Source organism: Larus michahellis, chromosome 3 (assembly GCF_964199755.1).
Source record: "Larus michahellis chromosome 3, bLarMic1.1, whole genome shotgun sequence".
NCBI lineage: Eukaryota > Metazoa > Chordata > Aves > Charadriiformes > Laridae > Larus > Larus michahellis.
Genome location: NC_133898.1, coordinates 63,937,402 through 63,960,140, shown reverse-complemented (window position 1 = coordinate 63,960,140; position 22,739 = coordinate 63,937,402). Strand labels below are relative to the sequence as shown.

Here is a 22,739-nt window from a genome sequence, read left to right as displayed (position 1 = left end):
TTCCCAGAGGTTTTACAACTTCTCTACTCCTTTAAAAAAAAGTTACTCCAAGTTGAAACCGGCCACATAAGACTTACCAAAAAAAAGAATTAAAAAGAAAAGCAGCATATTTTCCTTAACCCATAAAATAATCTGTACATTAAAAAAAAAAGGAAAAAGCATTTCTCTGAATATTTACAGTTCCACTCTTAAAACTACGAAGACACTGACAACCTTTATTATTGAATTCTGAAAATCAAGAATATAAAAAAAAATATGTTAAAGGGACAAGTGATTAGCACCCTTTCATCTTATACTATTTCTATAGCAAAAAAGGGAGAAACAACAGACTGAGGCTCAAGCCTGGTAACTACACTGCAAGCAGGCTCAAGGCAGTAAGACAACTGCACAATCAGTACTGAAAAGAAAAAGTACTGAAATACTCAATTTTAAACAGCTATTAGGAACGACTGTTGTACATATCCATACAACTATCTTTCATAAAGAATTTACTATGCGCTATAGCAACACGATCCTATTTACACAATATGTTGTTGTTCCAGTCCATCAAGTACACAAGGAATTTTAATGCATCCTAAAAAAATCAATTAGGCAATGATCATCTGATTAAACAGGCACATCACACCATTGAATTCTTTCAAACATATTCATAAATCCAAACCTCCACACTTTGCTGAAAACTTCCAAAACCTATATGTGGGTATTTCAAAGAGCTGACTTTTAAGCTTAATGAATTTTAGCACAAAATTAAGTATTACATGCTATTAACATGAAAAAGCAACACCATCAGAAAATGGCAGAAAAAAGTTATTTTAATATGTACTATTATTTCTAGTTTTAGCAAAAACTAGATGACCTTTAAAGGTCCCTTCCAAGCCAACACATTCTATGATTCTATGTTTTTACAAAGTAGCAGAAGGCTTTCCTACAGCACACAGCACTACAGCACAGAAACGCTTTGACAAGGCATTCAAACTGAAGCCAGAAACTGATTAGGGCATCATTGCTTGCTCACCTGAGGTCCAAAAGGGGTGGGGGGAGAAAAAGAAGTTAAATGAAAAGGAAATTATTGTCTTTATAATCAGATCTTATTACTCACACTATAGTGAAATGTATTGCAAAACCAAGCCTGAAGTTTGCAGGTGATAAGTATCCCTGCATATTAGGCTTCTAAATTTTGACATCACCTCTCTGTAATTCCAAGAAATACCTAAGAGATTAGAAACTGAAAGTTAAACCTGGAAGTACATTTTTCTCCTTTCTGTTTTCACATACATAATGCAATCTCCCTGAAGCCCTGTGTGAGGAGTCCTAATAATCCTAAAATTACATTCATCCCATGCAAACCAGGAGACAGAGTACATGAGATGATGAGATAGCACTATTAAGATTTACATGCAAGACCAGCATTTTAAAACCTTGGGATGCAAACACTGGCCTTGTTGCAACTTGTGTTTCAATCATGTTGAAAACTGACAACACAGGCACAGGTCAACTTGCCTCCCAGCTTTCCCTTGCCTCCTTCTCCTCCCCTCCCATAGAAAGAGGATGAGAAAGACAAAAACCCAAAAGTTTCCTAACAACATAAAAATCTCTTTGTAAGTAATTCATTCACCATACATATTTATGCCTACTGACAAGAGACAAACTGTCAAGTCTGCAATCCTATAAATTAAGTAGTAACACCTTCCTTTCTTCCATTTCCCCTTTTATACATGGTCAGAATAATTTGATTTTTAATCTCCTGATCCATTAAGATAATTTTACTCAAATCAGTCAAAATGCTTTATATATTTATTTGACTCACACCGACTTAACTGGGTATGCCCTTAAAAATTGAGAAAATGATGCAGCATTCTTCAAATTGCTTAGCATTTTGTCGCAACAAGCTATCACCCATCTTCACATGACAAATCTGGATCTGTTGTCAAGCATTGGAGAAGAAAAAGAAAACCTCAAATTACCATTAGCTTCATCAGTTTCACCTCTCTTTCCTACGAGCCTATGTATATATCTCAATGCCTTTATCTTTAGTTATATTAGCGAGTAATGCAAAATGATTGTCTGGATTTCAAATTTTGCCACTTATATAAGGCTTAGCTTTTTTTCTGGGGCTCGTCATTGATAACTCATGAGAGGTGAGTTCCAAGCTCAAACGCTTAGTTGATCTGGTTTCCCTCTTCACAGCATCCTTTGCAACCACATCACAGCACATATCCCATACTTTCCATACTCTCTTCAACATCCTGTGATTTCCACACAGAATGTTAGGAGAATTTGGGATTTTATTTGCACCATCCTGTTTGGTATCAAGCATGCCTAGGCCAAAGAGCAGTTACAAGAGAAAGTCTGCAGCATTATGTAGTACCACTTTTCCAACAAGCTAGCAGGCTAAGGTTGACACTCGTGCTGCAGATATGTAGAATGACTGCACCTGATAACATTTCATCTTTTTCATCCCCTTTAATCTTTCACTGCTTATGCCAGAGGCCTCCCTTCCCGCAAGCTCTCTCCTCCACCTCTGGGCTGCAGGCTGCTATTCTCTGCTGCAACATGACATAGACCATCTACCTACATCTAGACAATTACCTTCATTTCTAACATTTCCATTAATTTTAGACAGCTCTTTAGGGTGTTGTTTTTCATCTTTATTTCTTCATTTGCAGCATCCTGCAGCACAGCCTCTAAGTTAAAATCTGTCAAGTCCCATAGTTCTAACCTCAAGCCACAACATCCACTGACAAAGAGCCAGACTTAACATTTCAAGGTCTTCTTCGAAATTCAAAATTCTTCACAGTCTAACAAAAAACCTGCTCGTTTCATCCAAGGAAACAGAACTGACACCCTCAGCTATCTTTGGGCAACGGCAGACTATAACTTAAAATAAGAACAACCTCTCCCATAGATGTTTCCCACCCTTCCTACTGGTGTGGCACTTCCACCCTCATAATTCACCTACCCAACACTCTCTCTGCACAATACTTAAATCTGAGCACTGTATGTGTTTAAGGCCCAGTATTTTTTTAACCGTACAAGTTTTCGGAAGTGCCTTGCACTTCTGATAAATTCAATGTGACACTGTAAAGGACTCCAATTTTCAGAAAGTGCTGAGATTCATCTTCTGAAACTTCTGGCAATATTATTTATTTTATATATATTATATCTAGAAGTAGCTATATGCTACACAGCCAATTTTAACAAGCGTAGCTAGGCTCTCCTTATTTAATATTCATGTCACAGGAGTAAAAATCCAGCCAGGAATCAAACTGTGGCATCCTGTGCCAAAGACAACTTACCACTCAGCTGGTAAGTTGGCAATTCAATTTACAAACCTGCATTCCTGCATTTTAATCCTTTGTAGAAAGGTGGTAATATATGAGCAATATGAAAAGAACTGGATTCAGATCATTAGAGGTTCACAAACCAAACACATGAAGCTTTGGAGGCTGTCCAAAACAAAATCATGCCTAGGTGGTGATGTCCGTTCAATAAAAATTCAATGTCATAATTATCCTCTCACTTTTTCCCCAAAGAGCATTAGTGCTCAGAACTGTGCTGCTGCTCAGCCAATTATATTAATGCTCTGAGAAGACGGATAGGGCCGGCAGCCAATCGCTGTGCCAGGTCACTGCCTGCTGACGGGTAATTTACAATTACCAAGCAATTAGCAAATGAAGTGAAAATTCAACACTCATCTCCACATAACGCAGAATAACTCATTTTAAATTTAAAAATATGTTTTAATAACTTCATTTTGGCTACAGCCACACAGAGAAAAATAAAGCCTCCTTTTTTCAATTTCTCCTCCTTTTACGACTGACAAAATGCTCTGCTGTCTGAAGCTAGCAACCAAATACATTGCTTGACATTTCTAAACTAAACCATCTCTTCCTTACCAGTAAGTATCTATTGAACAACAGAACAGAAAAAAAATGAAGACTCTTGATAATGGTACTATTCACCCAACTACTAGATTTGAAACTGTTATTTAATTAAGCGCCTGATTAACATCCTGTCCTGGTGGATGGATGATAACAAAAATTTTCTTTTCTTCTCTATATTTCACAATAAATGACATTAAAAAAATGCTAATCTACAGCTAGCTAGTTGCACAAAACAAATGTCCTTTCCTGTTAATGATCAAGTTATTTCTCACAACAAAGTACAGAGCTCCCATTGCCTACACTCACATTCCTAATTTAAAATAAAGATTAGTAAAACATAATTTCTTGATAACCTTGGTTTATCCCCCTCTCTAGAAAACTACTGTATCTTCCCTACCTGAACACTGTAGTTGACCAATGAACATTGGAATTAATCTTCTTATAAGGGTAGGAAAAAAGTCATCAACAGTGAAATCCAAGTAGATAAAAGGAGATTCTTACATTTCCATGTCCTCTGATATAAAAAAAAAAGTATCCTGACTTTAAGGAACTGGTAAAGGGGAAAAAAAAAAAAAACCAAAACCAAACCACAGGAAAAGCTACAAGCTCCTACCAAAAGGAGAGGGGAAAAAACAAAACAAAAAACACAGCACCACAACAAACAACAGCTGATATAAATATGTTACACTTTGGTATACGCTGGGCAACACCAGTCTTGCTGCACTGATGTCAGCTCTAGGTTTTCATCTTACATTTAATGCATCTACGCCAGAGAAAAAGAGAATTTAAAAAAAAAAGATAACTAAAAGAACACCAAAAAAACCACACACACAACTAAAAAATATACAAGGCTAAATTATAACAAATGGAAAAAAAAACCTGGTGGCATTTAACATCGTTCTCTCTCCAAAAAGATACCAGCAACACAGTAAACTTTTTTCTGACTGTATGGGGCTTCAGAAAACATTCATGCTGTCAATGTAATGTATTTACTTTTAAAACAGTCCTTTACCCTCCTTCTGCCCGAAAAATACTTATTTCTGAATATATTTTTTTTCTTGCACCCTCTGTGTTACCACAGTGTCAGAAGGGAAGAGAAGGAGAGGAGGGAAACCAAAGCAACACAGAAAAATCCTCCACAAACCTGTTGCTGTGGATACTGCATTCCACCCATGGCTGCGGGGGCTCGGCCCGGCATTCCCACGGGATAGCGCTGGGGGCCGGGAGGGCCGTAGGACTGCCCAGGGTAGGGGCTGCTCTGCTGCGACTGAGAGTGAGGGTTATTGCCCATGCCGTACAACTGAGGTCTCTTCATGACCATTGGGTCCATTGGGCTGCCCTGTTAAACACAAACAAACAAATATGTTAAGATACCGAAAGAAAAAGGTCAGAATAGTCACGCTTACCGCGGGCAAATTATACGTGTGTTTTCTCAATGCTTTATATATCAAATATTGAATTGACATACAAACAGGCAAAGTACCATACATACTAATAGATGAGCTTGTGAACGGTAAGTTTGGGACTTCCATTGCACTTTAAAAAAAAAAGTAATAGTTTTGCACTCTACCTTAAGGATGTCTCTTACCTACAGAAAAAGTAAGTACAATAACTGCCCAATAAATTTCAGCTTAAGAAATACTTAAGTATACTGTTGTAAACTGATTAGCATCACTGACTTTAATGTGTGAACATAAATAAAATTGTGTCTATCAGGAGAGACACAGTAGTGGGCAAGCCATTTAACCTTGAGAAAATGTCTGTTTTCTTACCTTGAAAAAAGGGAAAGTGAAAAGAAAATACAGTTTCCAAAAGTGCAATGCATACAGAACACTGTATTTCAGTGCTTTCATATGGCTATCATGTGAATTAATAAGTTTCCAGATCATAAGGCAAGTCATAATCCACATTTTACATGAAAGTTTATTTGCCTCCTTAATAGACCTCGGAAAATCCAAACTGCAATCACTGATGGAGGGGGAGGGGAGGGAAGGGAGGGAAGTTTTATTTTTAGACTTTTTGGCAGCACTTACCAAGCACCGTAACAGTTTCAGGACGGGTGTCAACCATTGTGTGGTATTACTCTCATGTTTTATTACTGAGGACTAACTGAACCAGAAAAAATATCATACTTTGTCAGGCGCAGCACTGTATTGTTAATATGACATCCATTTTTTAATTCCTGAGTGCCAGTTATATTCACAGAAGAAAGGGGCGGGGGGGGGGGGGAACTTTTAAAAAGCCTATCACAATCTCATCTTCCTGAAAGAGACATATTCCCCACCCTCCCCTCCCAGGGAAAAAAGACCTATTAATTCAGCCAGCCAGCCCACCCTCCCGCCAGGCGCAGGATTCCTTCCCGTGGCACATTTTGTACATATTTTCCTACAGTGTATTGTTGACCAGTTTCACTTTAAAGCCTCCTGTGTAACACGGCCAAGTCCTTCTTGGCTATTATATTCTGATGTAATAGTTCTTATGACAATAAATTACACACACCTCTCTCATTTCTTCTCTTTATTACCATTTGTACTACTAACGCACTATGGCGCTTTTTTGCCCCTATACACACAAAGTGTGTGCTTGCCAAAGAAGTCACTGCTTAATGAACTATTACATGTTGTTCTTCCTGTGTCTTTCCTGCAAGTAAATAACTCAAACCTCCTCACTGTTTTCACTGTCTCCCCCCACCCTTACCAGTACCGATTTGCCAGGAATGTCACCAGAGCCAAATAAAGTATTCCAAATGTGGACACACTACACCTGAGGAGGCAGAAACAACAACCTCCCCCTCCTCACCCGACACCTCCATTCGCTTCAGAAGAGGACTGCCTTTTTTTGCCACCATAGCAAATTGCACATTCACTTCTAATTTTGGGGGAGTATTACTCAGCAAATTTGCCTTTATTATTTGGCTTCTTTGTGGCCAGATTAGAAGTTTCTATTTTTCACCACTAAATGTCCCTGGGTAATTTACTATTTATATTTCATACTTTTCAAAATCAATGGTTCCCCAGCCTCTTCAGGCCACCTGACCCATAACAACACTCTCATTTTTTATTTTTTTTTTTTTCAGGCCATCATGCACTTTCACCACACTTTTAGTTAAAACCAACACAAACACAAAGGTTCAGCAGATGAACTAGAGATTCCTTCTTATAGGGCTCCCAGGGGGACAACTTAAATTTCCTCCTATAGACCAAGATACTTTATCTATGCTTATTTCTGTGTTTTTATGTTCACCCTGTGCATCACCTGTCATATTCATCTTCTCAAATATAAATCCTTGTTCAAAGCAAGTCTTGAGTTTCCTTCATAAGATTCTCACAAAGCCCAACAGCATTGTTCAATGCCATCATCTTCTGTTTCAGGATATTATTTCCAGGTCTCAACTCCAATAACAACATTTACTCAAATTCAATATTAATTAATTTTGAGTGTAATATTTTCTGTTCCGCATCCAATATTTAAATATAATTATAAACAAGGCACACAGACAGCTACACAGCTAAAACAGGCTGACACTCTCCATTATCAAGACTATTTTCAGGTGCACATAAACTTTGCCAAACTTCAAGCATTTAGGCTGAAATTTTCCAGGCCATATGTATGCCTGAGGCTGAAATTCTTTGGAAAATTCAGCAGAAACAGTTCAGCTATGTCTTAGAATGAGGTCACAGAAAAATACATCGTTTATGTTCTTACATAAAACACTTAAAAATACCTCTTGAATACCACGCTTTGGGGCAGAGAATTTTAATTTGCCGGGGTGACATTGGACTTTCAACAAAGTCGAGGTGTGCACCCCTGTAGAGAGAGCACCTGAATGTCACCAGACCGTGAGGAGCACAGGAGGAAGAAATGGGAACATGCAAGTGGCACAGTGAGACTTCATCAGAAGAGTCACAAGGTGTATGGAGGTGGCCTCCAATTTGCCAGACAAAGGGAGAGGGACAATGGGTTAAGAAAAGCCACAGAGACAGAGCGGAGACAGAAGTGGGGCAGGAAGAGTTGAAGGGAAGAGGAGGAAACAAGGTCAGGAGGTGACACAGATACAGGCCAAAGAGTCTCTGTCCTCTGCACTAGTGACCGCCAAGCAGTGGAGGGTTTCTTTTGTGCGTGTGTGTGCGTGCTAGGAGAGCGAGCCTCACCACCACTTCAACCTTCTTCCCATTCTTCTCATCAGCCTGCCATCTCTTCACTTCTCCTTGTCCTCCCCAGGACGGCTGCTCCCCTTTCCCTCAGGTGACATCCCTCCACTTCAGAAAGGTGGAAGGATAAAGAGCCTGAGATATTGCTGAAACTCCAGACTGTAGATCACCCATACAACGCTGAAATTGAGGGGGCTGTGGTCACGGGATATGGGTAACAAGGGACCTGGGCGTACTCAGAGCTTACTGTGGACACTGTGATTGAGGCACCAGGATCAAGGACTGGAGATAATGAATATGAGATGGCTAGACTGAGAGAGCAGTAAATACCCCAGGCAAATTACTGAGACAACCCAGAGAAAGCCACTCTAGCTGTTGGTGCTGCCTGTTCCCTCCTCCCTCCAAGGTCTCAGGGGAAGAACAAACACTACAGAAGAATCCTCTGATCATCTTTAGGACTGGAGCAGAGAGACAGAGAGACCCAGCGAGGAAGCACATCTCATCCCATGCTCTGACCAGTCCCTACAGAAGGTGGCAATTCACCACTGCTATTTCTGCCCCCCTTTAGATTAGATCCCAGTTGTCTGTACAGTGAAGTTCAAGGTTAAGACGCCCACCAGTGGTTCAGTGGCTGTCAGCTTGCATCAGGGCAACCCCAAGCACAAACACAGGCTGGGCGGAGAATGGACTGAGAGCAGCTCTGAGGAGAAGGACCTCAGAGGGCTGAAGCACCTCTCCTATGAAGACAGGCTGACAGGGCTGGGGTTGTTCAGCCTGGAGAAGAGAAGGCTCCAGGTAAACTTTATATTGGTCTTCCAGCACTTAAAGGGGGCCTACAGGAATGGTGGAAAGGGACTCTTTATCAGGGAGTATAGTGATAGGAGGACAGGTAACAGTTTTAAACTGGAAGAGGGTAGATTTAGATTCGATATTAGGAAGAAATTCTTTACTGTGAGGGTGGTGAGACACTGGCACAGGTTGCTGAGAGAAGCTGTAGGTGCCCCATCCCTGTAGGTGTTCAAGGCCAGGCTGGATGGGGCTTTGAGCAGCCTGGTCTAGTGGGAGGTGTCCCTGCCCATGGCAGTGGGGTTGGCACTAGATGATCTTTAAGGTCTCTTCCCACCCAGACCATTCTATGATTCTGTATTTCTGCAAGGCAAACCAAAAACAAATAGCCAGCTCTTCCCCAGATTTAAGAAACATTGCCATTGCAGTGTTAAGAACTGTTGGAATTAAGTTTGCCCTTGTAACAGTAAACATGTCTCCTTCACAGATGTAACTAACTGTATCAGTCTTTAAATACATGGTCACACTCTTGTCCTCACGGGCAGCAGATGTGCCTGCTCTCGGCATCAGTGGAGGTCAGCTCAGCGAATGGGCTGCTGTGCAGTATTGGACCAAACACTTCACCTATTGTATGGGTAGTGAACAAAGCAGAAGATGGTCTTACCATTAAGGTAGCTGTATGCTGCTCAGGCAGAACTGGAGTCTACCCCTGCATCTGCCACAGTTTTTCATTAAAGCAAAAAAAAATAAAATTGAAATTTACTAATCTAATGCATCCCTCATTACCTGACTTGAAATCACAGGATTTAAGTTGCAGAAAATGCTGCTTATCTATCTATAACTGCAACTACTTTTGAATTTGAGAATTTGACGACAGATGTGCCTTGAAGCTGTTTTTAGAAGGTGGATGTTCCAGAAAATTTAACCTACAGCCATCATAAACAGGCCACCCAAACTTCCCACAGCAATGCCTCAGTTTCCCAACTGTAAAAACAAAAAACATCATCATTTCTTCACCGGAGAGGTGATTTTAGAATTTAATATGACCATGATCAATACCATAGAAAACTCTAACAAAAGAACAAATTTTGTCTTCAGAACAGCGCACAGTGAGAAAGACCTGGAGCCATACATTTAAGAGCTGCTCACCCAGTACCATGTGTCCCATACAGTGGAGGTAAAAATTTAATTATAACTTTTTCCAACTTCAACGCGTGCACAGTTTTCAGCTTTGGCATACTTTTAAACTGAAAGTTTCATTTTGATAGCACCAGTTTCTTTCAACCACAATGCTTTGAGAAGTTATTGAGAAGGAGTTGTTAGTGGAGAAATACGCATTATAATCTTATCTAAAAGTTCCTTTAACATCTATTAAGTTCAAACATTTTCTTTAACATCGGTTCCAGCAGTTTTCAAAGACAAGCTTTGTGTGACAGGGTGATTATGACAAGTATCAACCTCTTCATGTTGTAGGGATCAACAATCAACCTTTCCACACCAGCTCTCTAACATTTTCCAAAAATGACAGCATTGCTGTAACTGCATCACATTCTTCTGAAACCCAGTGGGCATGTATGACCATGAATGGATGATGTGTATGTTTTCACATCTTCCATGCCTTTACTTAATTTTATTACATGCTGTACAGCAAAGTTTTAATTACTTTTTAACTTATTTTAGTGACACTGCTGTCATCAATATCCATTTATTTCCTTTCCCTTCCTTTACAGAAGAGTCCAGTTTTTCTCTAGTGCTATTTTACTCCCAATACACACATTCCCTTTTTACCAGTTCAGCTACTGTTTGCTCATGCTATTTTTACTGCTATATTCTGCCAGGCAAGCCTCAATGAATTCTGCCTTTTGCTTCTGATTCTGCACCTCCACTTCAACTTGCTGCATTTCATTTAAACTTTGCATAGATCTGCAGTTCCTCAAAATACCTCAGTCTTGTTCTTTGCTTCAGTCCACAGTAATATTGTAATTTATAACCCCCTTCTTATAGTGCCTATCTTGTGTCAGTATCAGATTCATTTGAACATGTAGTATCAAGCTTTGTAAGAACAGAGCATTTCATAAGAGTCTTGCCTATTATGTGCCTTGTGAGCGCATTAAAACACCCAACGGAAGGTTTGCTAATGATTTCAATAGGACCAAGGTTTCATTCCCGGTCTTTAGATTGACAGTCCAACCATTAAGATAGAATGTGAAAAAGCCTACATTGCCTACAAATAGTAACTGACAACCTTTTTCTGTTATCTGCTCCTTTTTTTTCAATGTTTTGTGTAAATGAATGCATAAATTCAGCATCCCTCCTATATGCAGAAGAATTAATATCCTTCACCCACTTGTAACCTCAGTATCACCACCACTTCTCTCCTCATAGCCAAAACAATGAAATAAATCACCTAACCCTGAAATACCTGGACATTCAATTTTACCGTTTCTAAAGTGGGGGGGGTGGAGAGGGGGGGAAAACAAACCCCAAAACCCACTACTGTTTTCTCTCATCACTTAACCAGTGTTTCCCTAGGTATCTCGTCTCTGTTTAGATATGAGGAAGGGTACACACTAGGGCAACCTGAGCAGCAGTCTGATCAAGACATATTGGCTCTTCCTTTTGGGACGTTACTGATATTACGCATGCATTACACATACTCCATTAAGTTATCAATGTACAATTCACTTCTAACACCAAAATCTTTATTTGAAATACATTTATGAATATGAACAATGGTCATATGAATATGAACAACTTAACTGTTTAAAGATGCCACAAAGAACCCCACCACTGAAGTCTCAAGGCAGGGGAGAGTACAAGACACTTTACAAGGGGCACAGTGGGATTCAGATGTGACGATAGAGCTCTTACACAAGGCAGGCAGAGCAATTCACTACAAGACAAGAGTATTCACATGAGATATAACTACTCTTCAAGTGAAAGTGTGCTTTTTTGTTTGTTTAAACAAAAAAAATTGAAAGAAGCCTTGGTTTGGCTGACAACACCAAATGCTGCAATTTAAAGGGACTATAAGCCACAGCACATCCCAACAACTGATGCTACATCATTTGTGCCTATAACAAAACAACATGAACTCAACACTTTCGAGTAGGCTTGCCCTCAAACTCCTAGAGCTACTGAATACAATAACTCTTTGTTTATTCATTGATCTGCAGCCAAAGTTTCTGTCTCCGCATTAAAAAAAAAAAAGCCTCTTTATTAATACCAAAGCCTTGAAACCTCATAATAAAGACAGCTGACAATCAGCTACCAACATTCCAAGAAAGATGGGCATGGAGCTCTCAGCTCTAGGTCAGGCACCAAGTTACAAATTTATCGCTAGAGATAATCACAAGTATTCACTATAATACAATGACACAGCTGGCATGAGGACACAACTGGGGAAAAGATAATCCATTCCTAGATAATGCCATCATTTGTATGAACATGTATAAGGACTCCTCAGCCAACATTTTTACACGACAAAAGCGTGAGTATCAAAACACAACTCTCGTTACACGTGTTTTAAATATCCATTTGAGAAAGATACAATCAACCTTTACAAAAGTATTAATGTATAGCGTTAAATTCTGTCTTCCATTAATAGTGAAATCTAAGAGGTGACTGGCAAACATGCTTCCTATTTTTTTTAAGTAGGAATCCAACTGTCTGTACTTCAATAAAATTTAAATAAAAGAAGCCAGTTGCACAAACACAACAAGAAATAAGCAAAAACAAAGAGACAAGTTCAACATAAGCCTATGATGAAGGAAAATCCAGCGAATGAAGAAGCATACACTGGCAGAGATTAAACAAAAATAGCAATTTTCCTTGTCTTAAAGGTTTTGCACATTGTCTAATTTCAGCTGCAGGGAGACATCAGAAAGATAATTTCCCACTCAAAACTGAAAGTACTTAGAAAGGTGAAAGAGAAAAAAAATCAAAGTGATGTCCCACCAAAAATGAACTACTACTCCACTAGAACATTTACAAATAACTATACAAGCAAGTGTCTCTGTGGGGCTGAGTAGAAGGATGTATGCATGCCTGTTCTCCAGTTTTCTTCTGGGTCCTCTTTAACGCAACCTGAAAACTGCAAGGTCAGTGAGTCAGCCATTCTCTAGTTATTATTTTGTAGATAGATAAACCTAAATGACTACTGAAAGAACAAATCACAATGAACACAGCAAAGAAAAGAAACCTGTTTTTAATGAAGTATACACAACTAAACTCTTCAGTTGCCACTATGAGTGCTCACAAAGGTTAAGACAACATCAAAAAGCAATTAGACACATTTATCACATCTGATGGCCAAAACAATCTGACAAGTTCACATGGCTATAGAGCTCAGAACTGCTGCCCTTCAAGTTGCCTTTGTCACCACCAACTACTGACATACAGGTTATATGCTGACTGCTCTGAAATCAACTGAAGGTGTGTCATCTGTCCCCATCACGCTTGAACTCTCAGCCTTCTCCTGTAACCCACCTTCCTGATTTCAAACTTCTTCCAGAATTACTTGGGAATTATCTTCCTGTCTTTATATTTGTTTGCCACAACTCAGATGCTCCATACAGAGACCACCTTCCCTTAGGCATGCAGCAGCTCTAGTCCCCTAGAAAAAATACTCCCCAACAAGTTAAAAGTAATGTCTAGTGCAGCAGAATTTAGGGGTTCTTACAGATGTCTCCTAGCAAACTTATCTGTGACCATACAACACGCCATTGATTCCAGCTGCTTTTCCTACTTGCTGCCAGATCATAACCATGCTTTACCTACTTCCATCCACAGTCCAGCTTCTGAACTTAAAACTGTCCGTGTAGGGTGGGTTTGCAGCAATACAACAGCTTTAGCACTGGAGCATGAGAGAGATGGGCACAGTTCTCAGTCTGCCATTTCTGCAGGCAAATAGTATCCCTTGGCAGGAGAGCAGGGCCGATAGCAAGGGAAAATAGTATCTTAAAGTTCTCAGGCTAGATTCACTACAGGATGTCTCACAGCCCTAAGGCCTCCTCAGTAGCCAATGCTATGGCTCAACAAGGAAGAGAAAATCCATTCATAAACCCAGAAAACTGTAAGTTAAAAAAAGAAAAGCCCCACCCAGACTACCAGTTACTTCTATTTTGTCTGGCAATGAGGTTCTCAGCTTCCTAGACAAGTAAACACCTTCACTCACTGTGCATGCCTGCCATCTGGAACTCAAAAAAAATTCCCTTACCTACTTTGTACAGCTCTTACACAAACACAGGGTTAGACGGACAGAAAAGGATGTACTAAAAATAGTGTCCGTCAGGCAAGGAGCAGAGAGCAGCCTCGAATGGAATGAGGGGAGCTCTGCAGGACGGCTCCCTGCAGAGAAGTACTGGAGTAGGAGGGGAAAACGAAGAAAGTACTGAAAACTAGTAAGTGACAGAAGGGGGTGGGGGGATAAGTGATAGAAATCCCACGTCGACTTCAAATTTTAAAGAGAAATCTTCCTAAACCTAGTAAATATTCAAGTGGATCTGAATACACTTTCTCAGTTACTTGGCTTTATTAGCAAAAATAAAATTAAAGATTAGATGTATTTAATTGCCAGAGAAAGCACTAGCTGAGAAAGTGACATTATGGACACTGGGGAGATGAGTGTACCCACAGAACGGTATAACCAATCACAACTAGGTCACAAGCCAGAAGTACATACAGTTAGCTCCAGATTTTTTCCACTCCAAGCGTTATATATAGTTCTATATTAACACGCACACACAAAAAGGTATGCTGGTCATATATCCTCAGCATTTATGGCAAATTATTAATCAAGTCCCACCTGAAACAATTTGTTAAATTGATTTTAATCACTGGGCCTCTCATGTGAAGCTTTGTATAATCAGCATTTCATTTACAAAATTAATTGCCTGATTGATTCTCAAGAGGCAGTAGCTGTCATTACACTGCTGTCATAACTTTTGAGTAGGGGTGTCACAACACTGAATTCTGACAGTATGAAGAGCACTGCTATTTAAAAATTGAGGGCGGGGAGGCAGGGGGGAAACAAATACAGTGATTTCACAGAATTGCTCTTTAGCCCGACAGAATGTTAAAACCATTTCCCAGCCGTTTCAGCCAGCCTCCCCGTTTTCCATTCATTGAATAATGCGCTACTCAGCTATTCAGTCTCTTTTCTTAGAGGCAGGTCCATTTAATTCAATTTTATCATAGTTGCGGTTGCATAAAATGAGTTTGTTGTTGAATATACAAAAGATTTAATCACAGGCTGCTCTTAAGGTTATTTGTAGAGCAGAGTTTGACTTTCAAACACATAGAACTTTTTTTTTTTTCTCCACATCAACAACCTTCTGGAAAGCTATTTTCAACTAGAGTTTTTTGTTTTTAAATAGAGCAAAGCAAACCGTAACTTTACAGAACTTATCTAGGAGCTCCTTTAGAAAGCTTTTTTTCTCCCCCAGCATTTTAAGCTATGTATAAGCCTCAAAGCCCTGTCAAAGATGGAAGCAAAGCTCCTACACTTGCTGTAGCTACTTCTATACCCCATCGCTACTACATTCTTGGAAGAGCCCAGTGCTCCAGAGAGCCGGCACAGGCCAGCAGTTAGGGCACTAAGTCATAAGACAGGGCTTCTATTCCTGGCTCAGCAGCTGACCTGCTATGCAAACATGAGCACAACACTTCACCTTTCTGTGACTGGGTTTTCACCAGCATAATAACAAATATTATACGCACTCTTAACAAGGAACAAGACATGAAGACTTTGGGGAGACTGATGTCAGTTATTATCAACAAGAAATAGGACTAGGAGTCAGAAACTGGTAGACTAAAGGAGGGGAAAAATCCTCCAGAAAGTTTTAAAAAGAAGAAATCGCATTGCGGGCTGTAACAAGGTACTCTAAACTTCCAGAAACCTACCTTCAAAAGGAAAAAGGGGTCTGCAAACATCTTTAAATAAATAGGAAAAAAAAAAAACAAACAAAACCAAACCAGAACAAACACCTTAAATTTCTGCTAGATCACTTGGAACACTATTAATGCCTTTGAGAAATTGACCTATTTCTAAGAGAAGTCCAAAAATAAGACCCTCAACTTCTCAAATTCAACCTTATACACTAAATTTCATCAAGTGCTCCTGAATGAAACATATTTAGAATTTCTAGACCGTGCTCTGAGATTACACTATTACAAAAAAAGCAATTGACAACTCTTCAAAAACTGAATTATACCTACTGCTGGCATTTGTAATGGACCTCACCAGAACACAATTCCAGAATAAATCAGAGTCCAGGTAACACTAAAACCTTGCAGATACTCTAGAAAACACAGAACCTCTCTTCCCTTCCCACCCATCCAGTTCTTACTGTCACCCCTGACGGCTGTCCTACACCTTTCTGCAAAGCGCTCTGCCACTCTCTTCCAGGCACACAGCGCAAGTTGCTTTGGTATGAAGACTCTAATACAATTTTCTTCTCTTTTTGCAGGTCTCTGAGTTCTTGATGGATAACATGGGGAGAGGGAGCACACCAAACCAAAACACACATACAAAATAGATAGGATACTCGGATAAAGACACATAAAACGATAACAGAAGGGAAAATTCCACCAGGCAAACACAAAAGCAGTTAGTTGTTTTCCGCTTCCATAGCCATAACATGAGACTGCAACTACGGGAAGTTCAAAAACTTCTGGCCACATTGAGAAATGGTTACCAAAGACTTAGAAGTTACATTCCTCTGCGACACCAGGAAGAAAAGAAGCTCAGAAAAAGAAGAAAAATCAGTGACCCTACTCACTCAGTCAACCAAGTGATAGTACACTGGGACATTAAAAAAAAAAAAGTGTAAAGCACTGACTTTCTGTATTCATTGGTTTCTAGCCTCATAGCAGGTAGCTTACTCATTAATCTAACATTTTCTCTTTTCAACCCAAACTTTTTTTTTTTTAATTAGGTAAGAAATTGTCTTAATTAAATAAGAAAACAGGGGAATGCCCCTAGCTGGAGACAATATATGTAAAATTCCTAAAGGATATATTTAGGATCAGGATAATTGGAAGGCAAACTCAGCTCTATAACAGAAGCCCTGTCACTTCTTCAACTGCCAACAAACTGCTTCTCTTGTAACATGTTTTCTATGTTGAAATTGCTTCCCACAGAGGCTCAAAAAACTTGACTGTAAATAGTGCAAAATGTTAAGAGTTACCTGGAAACTAACCAGTTCACCTTTTATTACCATCGTTCCATAAGTGTCTCTGTATCATGTTGGTTGAACATCATAAAAATCCACTGTCCCAGTTAAGAGACATACCAGCAGCACCAGCGCAGTCCAAGGGTCAACTAGATACAGATAATGAATCTGGGACTATTGGACTAGACACCCATATTGTGGAGCTGGAGCAAAAGAATTTTGGTGAGGACCTGCCTGTGATTATTTTGCATTTATATGATCTTCCTCATCAACACAGACACTATCAGGAGCTAAATTTCTGGGAAAGAGCAAAACAAGCAAAAATTCACCAGCAACAGATGATTTAAAGCATTAGAATATAGCTTTTTTCAGTAGTTAAAATAAGAATTTAACTCAATTTTTTTTTTTTTTTACTTTAAATCAATCACCAGAATGAGTGGAAATTGTCATTATTGATTAAAAAAATTTAACAGGTAAGTAATAAATTAAAAGAAACAGCAGACTAAAGGTCAAAGCCCCTGTATTACTTGAGAGAACAATGTGATTGGAAACCATGAATTCACGCACATGCCTACATTCACACCAGCTCTTTTGTATAATGTAACTGATTCCCAAGTATCATTTTACAATTCTGATTAGGTCTTACAAAAATCTTGTTTATTAAATTGCTTTCTTTAGGCATGCATAGCTGCTAATTTGTTTCCAACTAAATCATGTATCATCTGAAAAAGATTACATTGCAACAGCAAAACAACACTCCTGGGATCATGCTTCATCTGGATTTTAGAATTAGAAGGACAAATATTACAGGAGTTGTAAATTTCCCGTTAAAGGTGGTGGTGAGAACACCCTGCAACAGGGTAATTCCAAACAGAACTATTAGTGTACTTAGCACATAGCAGCCATACTAAGAGATACACATAGCAAGTCAAAAACTCAAAGTATTAAGGGATCTGTTCAGCTTTAAACTTTAACTTCTACAAGAAGAAAAAATATTGCTCTTTAGATCAACATTATGCATTTATACAAACATATTTTGTAAGTACAATAAATAACAGTTGCAAAAAAATTAAAAGCTGTGCAGATCTAAAAAGATTATCAGCTCTAATACTCACAGGTTTTAAACAAAGTTAAAAATTTGCAGAGATTTGGGAGTAACTCCTAAAGAACTCTACTGAACAGACCTCCAAAAACATGTCTGGATATTAACATAAAGTTCCCTACGGCTTACTCAGGAAAAAAATTCTGACCTGGGTTTAAACCAGGTTGAATTCTGGTTTAACCCTAGTGCCTTCATCTACCTCTCACTCAAAACAGACAAAAGTTGCTAAATCTTCACTGCTCTTTTCTCAACCACTCCAAAAGGGACAAATTCTGCCACCACACTGGCAGACTAGAAAACATGCTAGAGCATCTCAGCACAAAAAAACCCCACAGACATACAATGCACGCATATGGATAAGAGCAGAAATAGGGAAGTAGGATTAACCATGACTACAAATACCTCTGCAAAAAATTATCGTGGATGTTCAGAACCATGTGCATGGTTCTAGCATAATTACTATCCAGAACTTTCAGTTTCTATACAAAGGCGGCACGTGTTTTCAATATACAGCCATAATCTTCTTTTAATATCACACTATTTAAAATTAAATTAAAAATCAACATGTGAGACATATCTGGTCTGAGAAATGTGAAAGCAGGAAAGCCGATCCACTTCTTCAGTCTTTCTCATCCAAAAAACCATAATTTAACAGGAAATCTGACTATACCATATTCATAGAATTTCATCCCCTCTCCCACAGCAGAAACCATTATTTTCAAATTCCAACTGCCTGAAAACTCTTGGCTTCTTTCCATTTCCATGCCCACCTCTTATTTCCCAGTCCTTAAGGGAGCCCACATCAGCCATCATGTGAAAACACCAACACAGCTTTCCTAAGAGCACTTCAAAGAAACTCCTTTATTTGTTAAGGGAGGATATTCAGGATTAATGAGCCCCCCTTGGGCACAACCCAAAATACGGCATTCCAATCTTCCTAAAATTACCAAATCTAGAACAGAATTAAAATTAACCATCAGATTAAATGGGAAGAAAGAGAAGGAAATGACTGCCTTCAAAACACTGAAGCAGTACAGGTATGGGAAATCTTTCCTGTACGTCTGAGTAAGCTATTTCTGAATGCAACAGCAATTTGAGTATATTTACATCCAATCTTCCTCCCTTCTCTAAGGCTGCAACTTACAGCAGCTTCTTCCTGCAGCTGATGGGGGCTGAAGACAGTTCATTCTGTCAAAATCACTTGGCCTAGTCAGAAGAGGTCATTTAGCAGCAAAGACAGATGTTTCTCAGCTGATATAACTAAAAGGCAAAATAGAGCAAACAAGCCCAAAGAGTCATTTTAGCAACAGGGTATCTGCAATTCCAATTTTAGGTATTGTTCAATTTAGAAAGATGTTATTCATCCGACACTCATTTGCAAACTTCAATTTAGGATTAAAGAGCTGCAGAGACCACATGTAAAATTCTGAAACATACATTCTATTTATTCTTCAAAGAAAAAAGAACTTTTCTTAAAGCCACATTATTCACTTCATATCTAACCTGGCATTTCAGCTAAACCCAGCTCTTCTGCCAACTACAATGATTTCTTGAATACATTCTTCCCCTTCTCACTTTATACTCCTACCCCTAGATTTTTTTGCTCAGCTCTTTCACACAGAAAAATAAATTGAATAAAAAAAGGAAAACTGAAACTGATTATACACCAGAAATACTGTCAAGGATGAAAAGGAAATGCTAGACATTTTTAAACTAAACTGCTCAATGCCCAAGAAGATGAGACACTGGTTACAAAGTTAACACAGAAAAAGAATAATTTCAAGAAAAAATACACATTAACAACAGACCGCCAGTTAAAATTATAAATGGACATTACACTCAAAACATCATTACAAAAACATCACAAACTACACAAACATCATTAGACTATTTTGACAGAAAACACTGTTTCAAAAGACGAGAAACAACAACTCACATACTTGAAACCACCTTGTATGAATCCAGGTATGCTCATACCAATTCTACGCCAAGTTCAACTTGCACAAAGCTTTGCGGGCAGAGGTGGGGTGGGGGTAGCGTATGTATAAATAAGTTCTTTTTGCTCAGTCTGTTACTACTACAGGACAGAGCAACATCTGTCATGAATGGTTTAGGTCTGTCTTATCCTGCCTTAGGGCAGAGAGAAGGACTAAATGACCTCTTGATGTTCCTTCCAGCCTTGCTTTTCTATGATTTGGAGGTTATTACATCATCTCTGTTTTATTTTAAGACTTGTCCTGTTTCTGCAATTTGCTTTTCATTTGAAGTCATAATCCTCAATTTCTGGCACAATGAGACAACATGGACATTATTGTTATGTTCTACAAACATGCTAGAAATATTGATAAAAGAAAATTAAGAGGACCAAAAAAAGGTATGTTTTCAAAGCAGTCATTTCATAAGAAGTAAACAAGACACATAAGAAAAACTGTTCCTAAGGAATTTATGTTGATATTTGCAGAAACTGCTAAAATACTGTAAAGAAATGTTCACATATTCCCATTTTTGGGGCGGTGCAAAGGTAATGATGAGACCTGCCGTATTCTAAGCAGCAAAGGAGATACAGGCAGAAGAGAGCCAGAGAAGATGGCCAACATCAAAGCATAGTCCGTGTAAATACTTTTCTCTAGGTATGCACTTCTGACTGAACCAGGCAAGAGAGATCACCCCTACCAAACATATCTTCTACACAACATCTTCTGACTCCATCACATACCAGAAGAGCACCTGCACCCTCCCCTCCCTCTGCATCCTATTTGAGCTGCTCCTTGTACAACTTGTGCCTAGCAAGTCAATTACGGTCCTAACTGTCTTGTGTGAAGATCAATAAATATCAGCAATTCCAAACGATTGACATTTTTGGAAACATTTTTTTCAGCTTCTTCAAGGAAGCTTCTTTCTGTGATCCACAGAGATGCATGCAATTAGAGCCACAGCACAACAAAACTTGAGAAATAATGAGAAACAGGAGACAAAAAGTATCCAACACAGACTTCATTAGGCAACCACAGACTATTCCACCTGTTGTGTTGTACACCGTGTACTTCTAAAACCACAGAGGGGAAGGGGGAGGTGAAGATACATCCAAGCACCTAGGAACATGAATTTTGCATATCCTATTGTTATCCACAACCCAGGAAGCTGTTAATTGGTCTAAGTAATTGGTTTAAATACCCAAGTCCCATTATAAAAATATACTATGAAAATGCTTAGACACTTATCACAACCAAGAAATTCTTAACTAAAGTTCAAAGCTGAAAAGGCACTAGGGACTTGTCTACACTGAAGGAAAAAAATGCATAATTATATCAATATAACTAGCTCAGTGTGGAAACTTACTCCAGTATAAGAGTACCCTTTCCCACTTAAGCTTACGTGCTCTGGAAGCAGAATAAGATAAACCACGAAAACTCTTATTCTGGTATAAGAGTGTCTCCATAGGGAGTTATATTGGTATAATTATAGCATATAATTATAGCACATAGTTGTACCGTTAAATTTCCTTGTGTAGACAAGTACTAGGTGCCCAGTCCACATACATTTTCTAGCAAAAACAAATGGTTATCAAATTCCAATAGAGGCACGTAAAATACTTAGCTTTTATTTTTGTTTGATGAACCTTCTTCATTTTGAAGTGATGAATTACTTCAATTAATCTTCCTTGCAAATGCTTTTCTCTCTGCTATCCTATATGGTAATAGATTATTCTTCTGGTGGAGGCATCATAAACTAACACTTTGAGAAGGGCTGTGATATCTCCCACACTGATTTAGGCTCTCATCATATAAAGCAAGTGGTGAGAAATCAGGTACAAGGAAGGAATAAGGTGCTGTTTACACATTTGACTGTTAGACTCGCACCTTTTATAGTACATCCCCAGCTACTTTAAACAGTCAAGTGCTTCAATAATTTAGTCTCTATCCTTCTGACAATTTCATTCTCACCTCATTTGCTATGGAAGTTAAAACATTTCAGTCAACCTTGAGGAAGTCATGCTTCCTCCTCTTCCCCTGGTACACGCTGGGGGGGGAGGAAAAGTACATCTGAAAACCATGCCACCGGTTGAACTTCAAACTATAAAAGAGAACCATAAAAGAAATACAAACTATAAAACTACAAAAGATACTTCAGAATCTTTTGAAAACAAGCAACTTTCCAGAGGATACTGAGCTCAGGAACTGAAGCTTAAGTCAAATAAATTCTCACCATTTGTGGGAAAGATCCCTGAAAAAGGGAGCAAACAGAAATACCAGCCTCCAAAAAGTGGAAAGCCCTGCCACAAAGATGTCAGCAAAATTATCAATAGCAATATAACTTCATTTTGAGCATTTTAAACACTCTACTAAGAAAGGTTAAGTGAACGTAGAGATAATTAAGGATTACGATAACCATTTTGCAGGACATGTAGGTAAATCCCTTTTGCAAAATGTGTTTTTATCTCTTTAACTGTTTTGTGAAACATTGCATTGTGGAAAAGAGCTCTTCGCAGGATAGGGATCCCTGTGTTTTCCTTTGTACTTCTGACCAATTTCATCCCTCGGCATTACACCAGGTTTTGCCACTTTGGTTTTGAAATACATCCCCAGCACTCCAGACATGCCTTGTTTGCTCCCACAGACACCAGCTCCCTCCTTCCCTCCTC

The 22,739-nt window shown here is 38.9% G+C and overlaps 1 protein-coding gene across 9 annotated transcripts in view; it reads right to left on the bottom strand.

Annotated features, from left to right (window-relative positions):
- The window catches only part of ARID1B (AT-rich interaction domain 1B), a 336,006-nt gene that overhangs the window by 296,737 nt on the left and 16,530 nt on the right, over nt 1-22,739 (bottom strand). For all 9 annotated transcript variants that reach the window (XM_074580477.1, XM_074580478.1, XM_074580482.1 and 6 more), the window contains exon 2: nt 5,029-5,223. In XM_074580477.1, the coding sequence (XP_074436578.1) occupies nt 5,029-5,223 (195 nt within the window). The remainder of the gene's footprint in view (nt 1-5,028; nt 5,224-22,739) is intronic.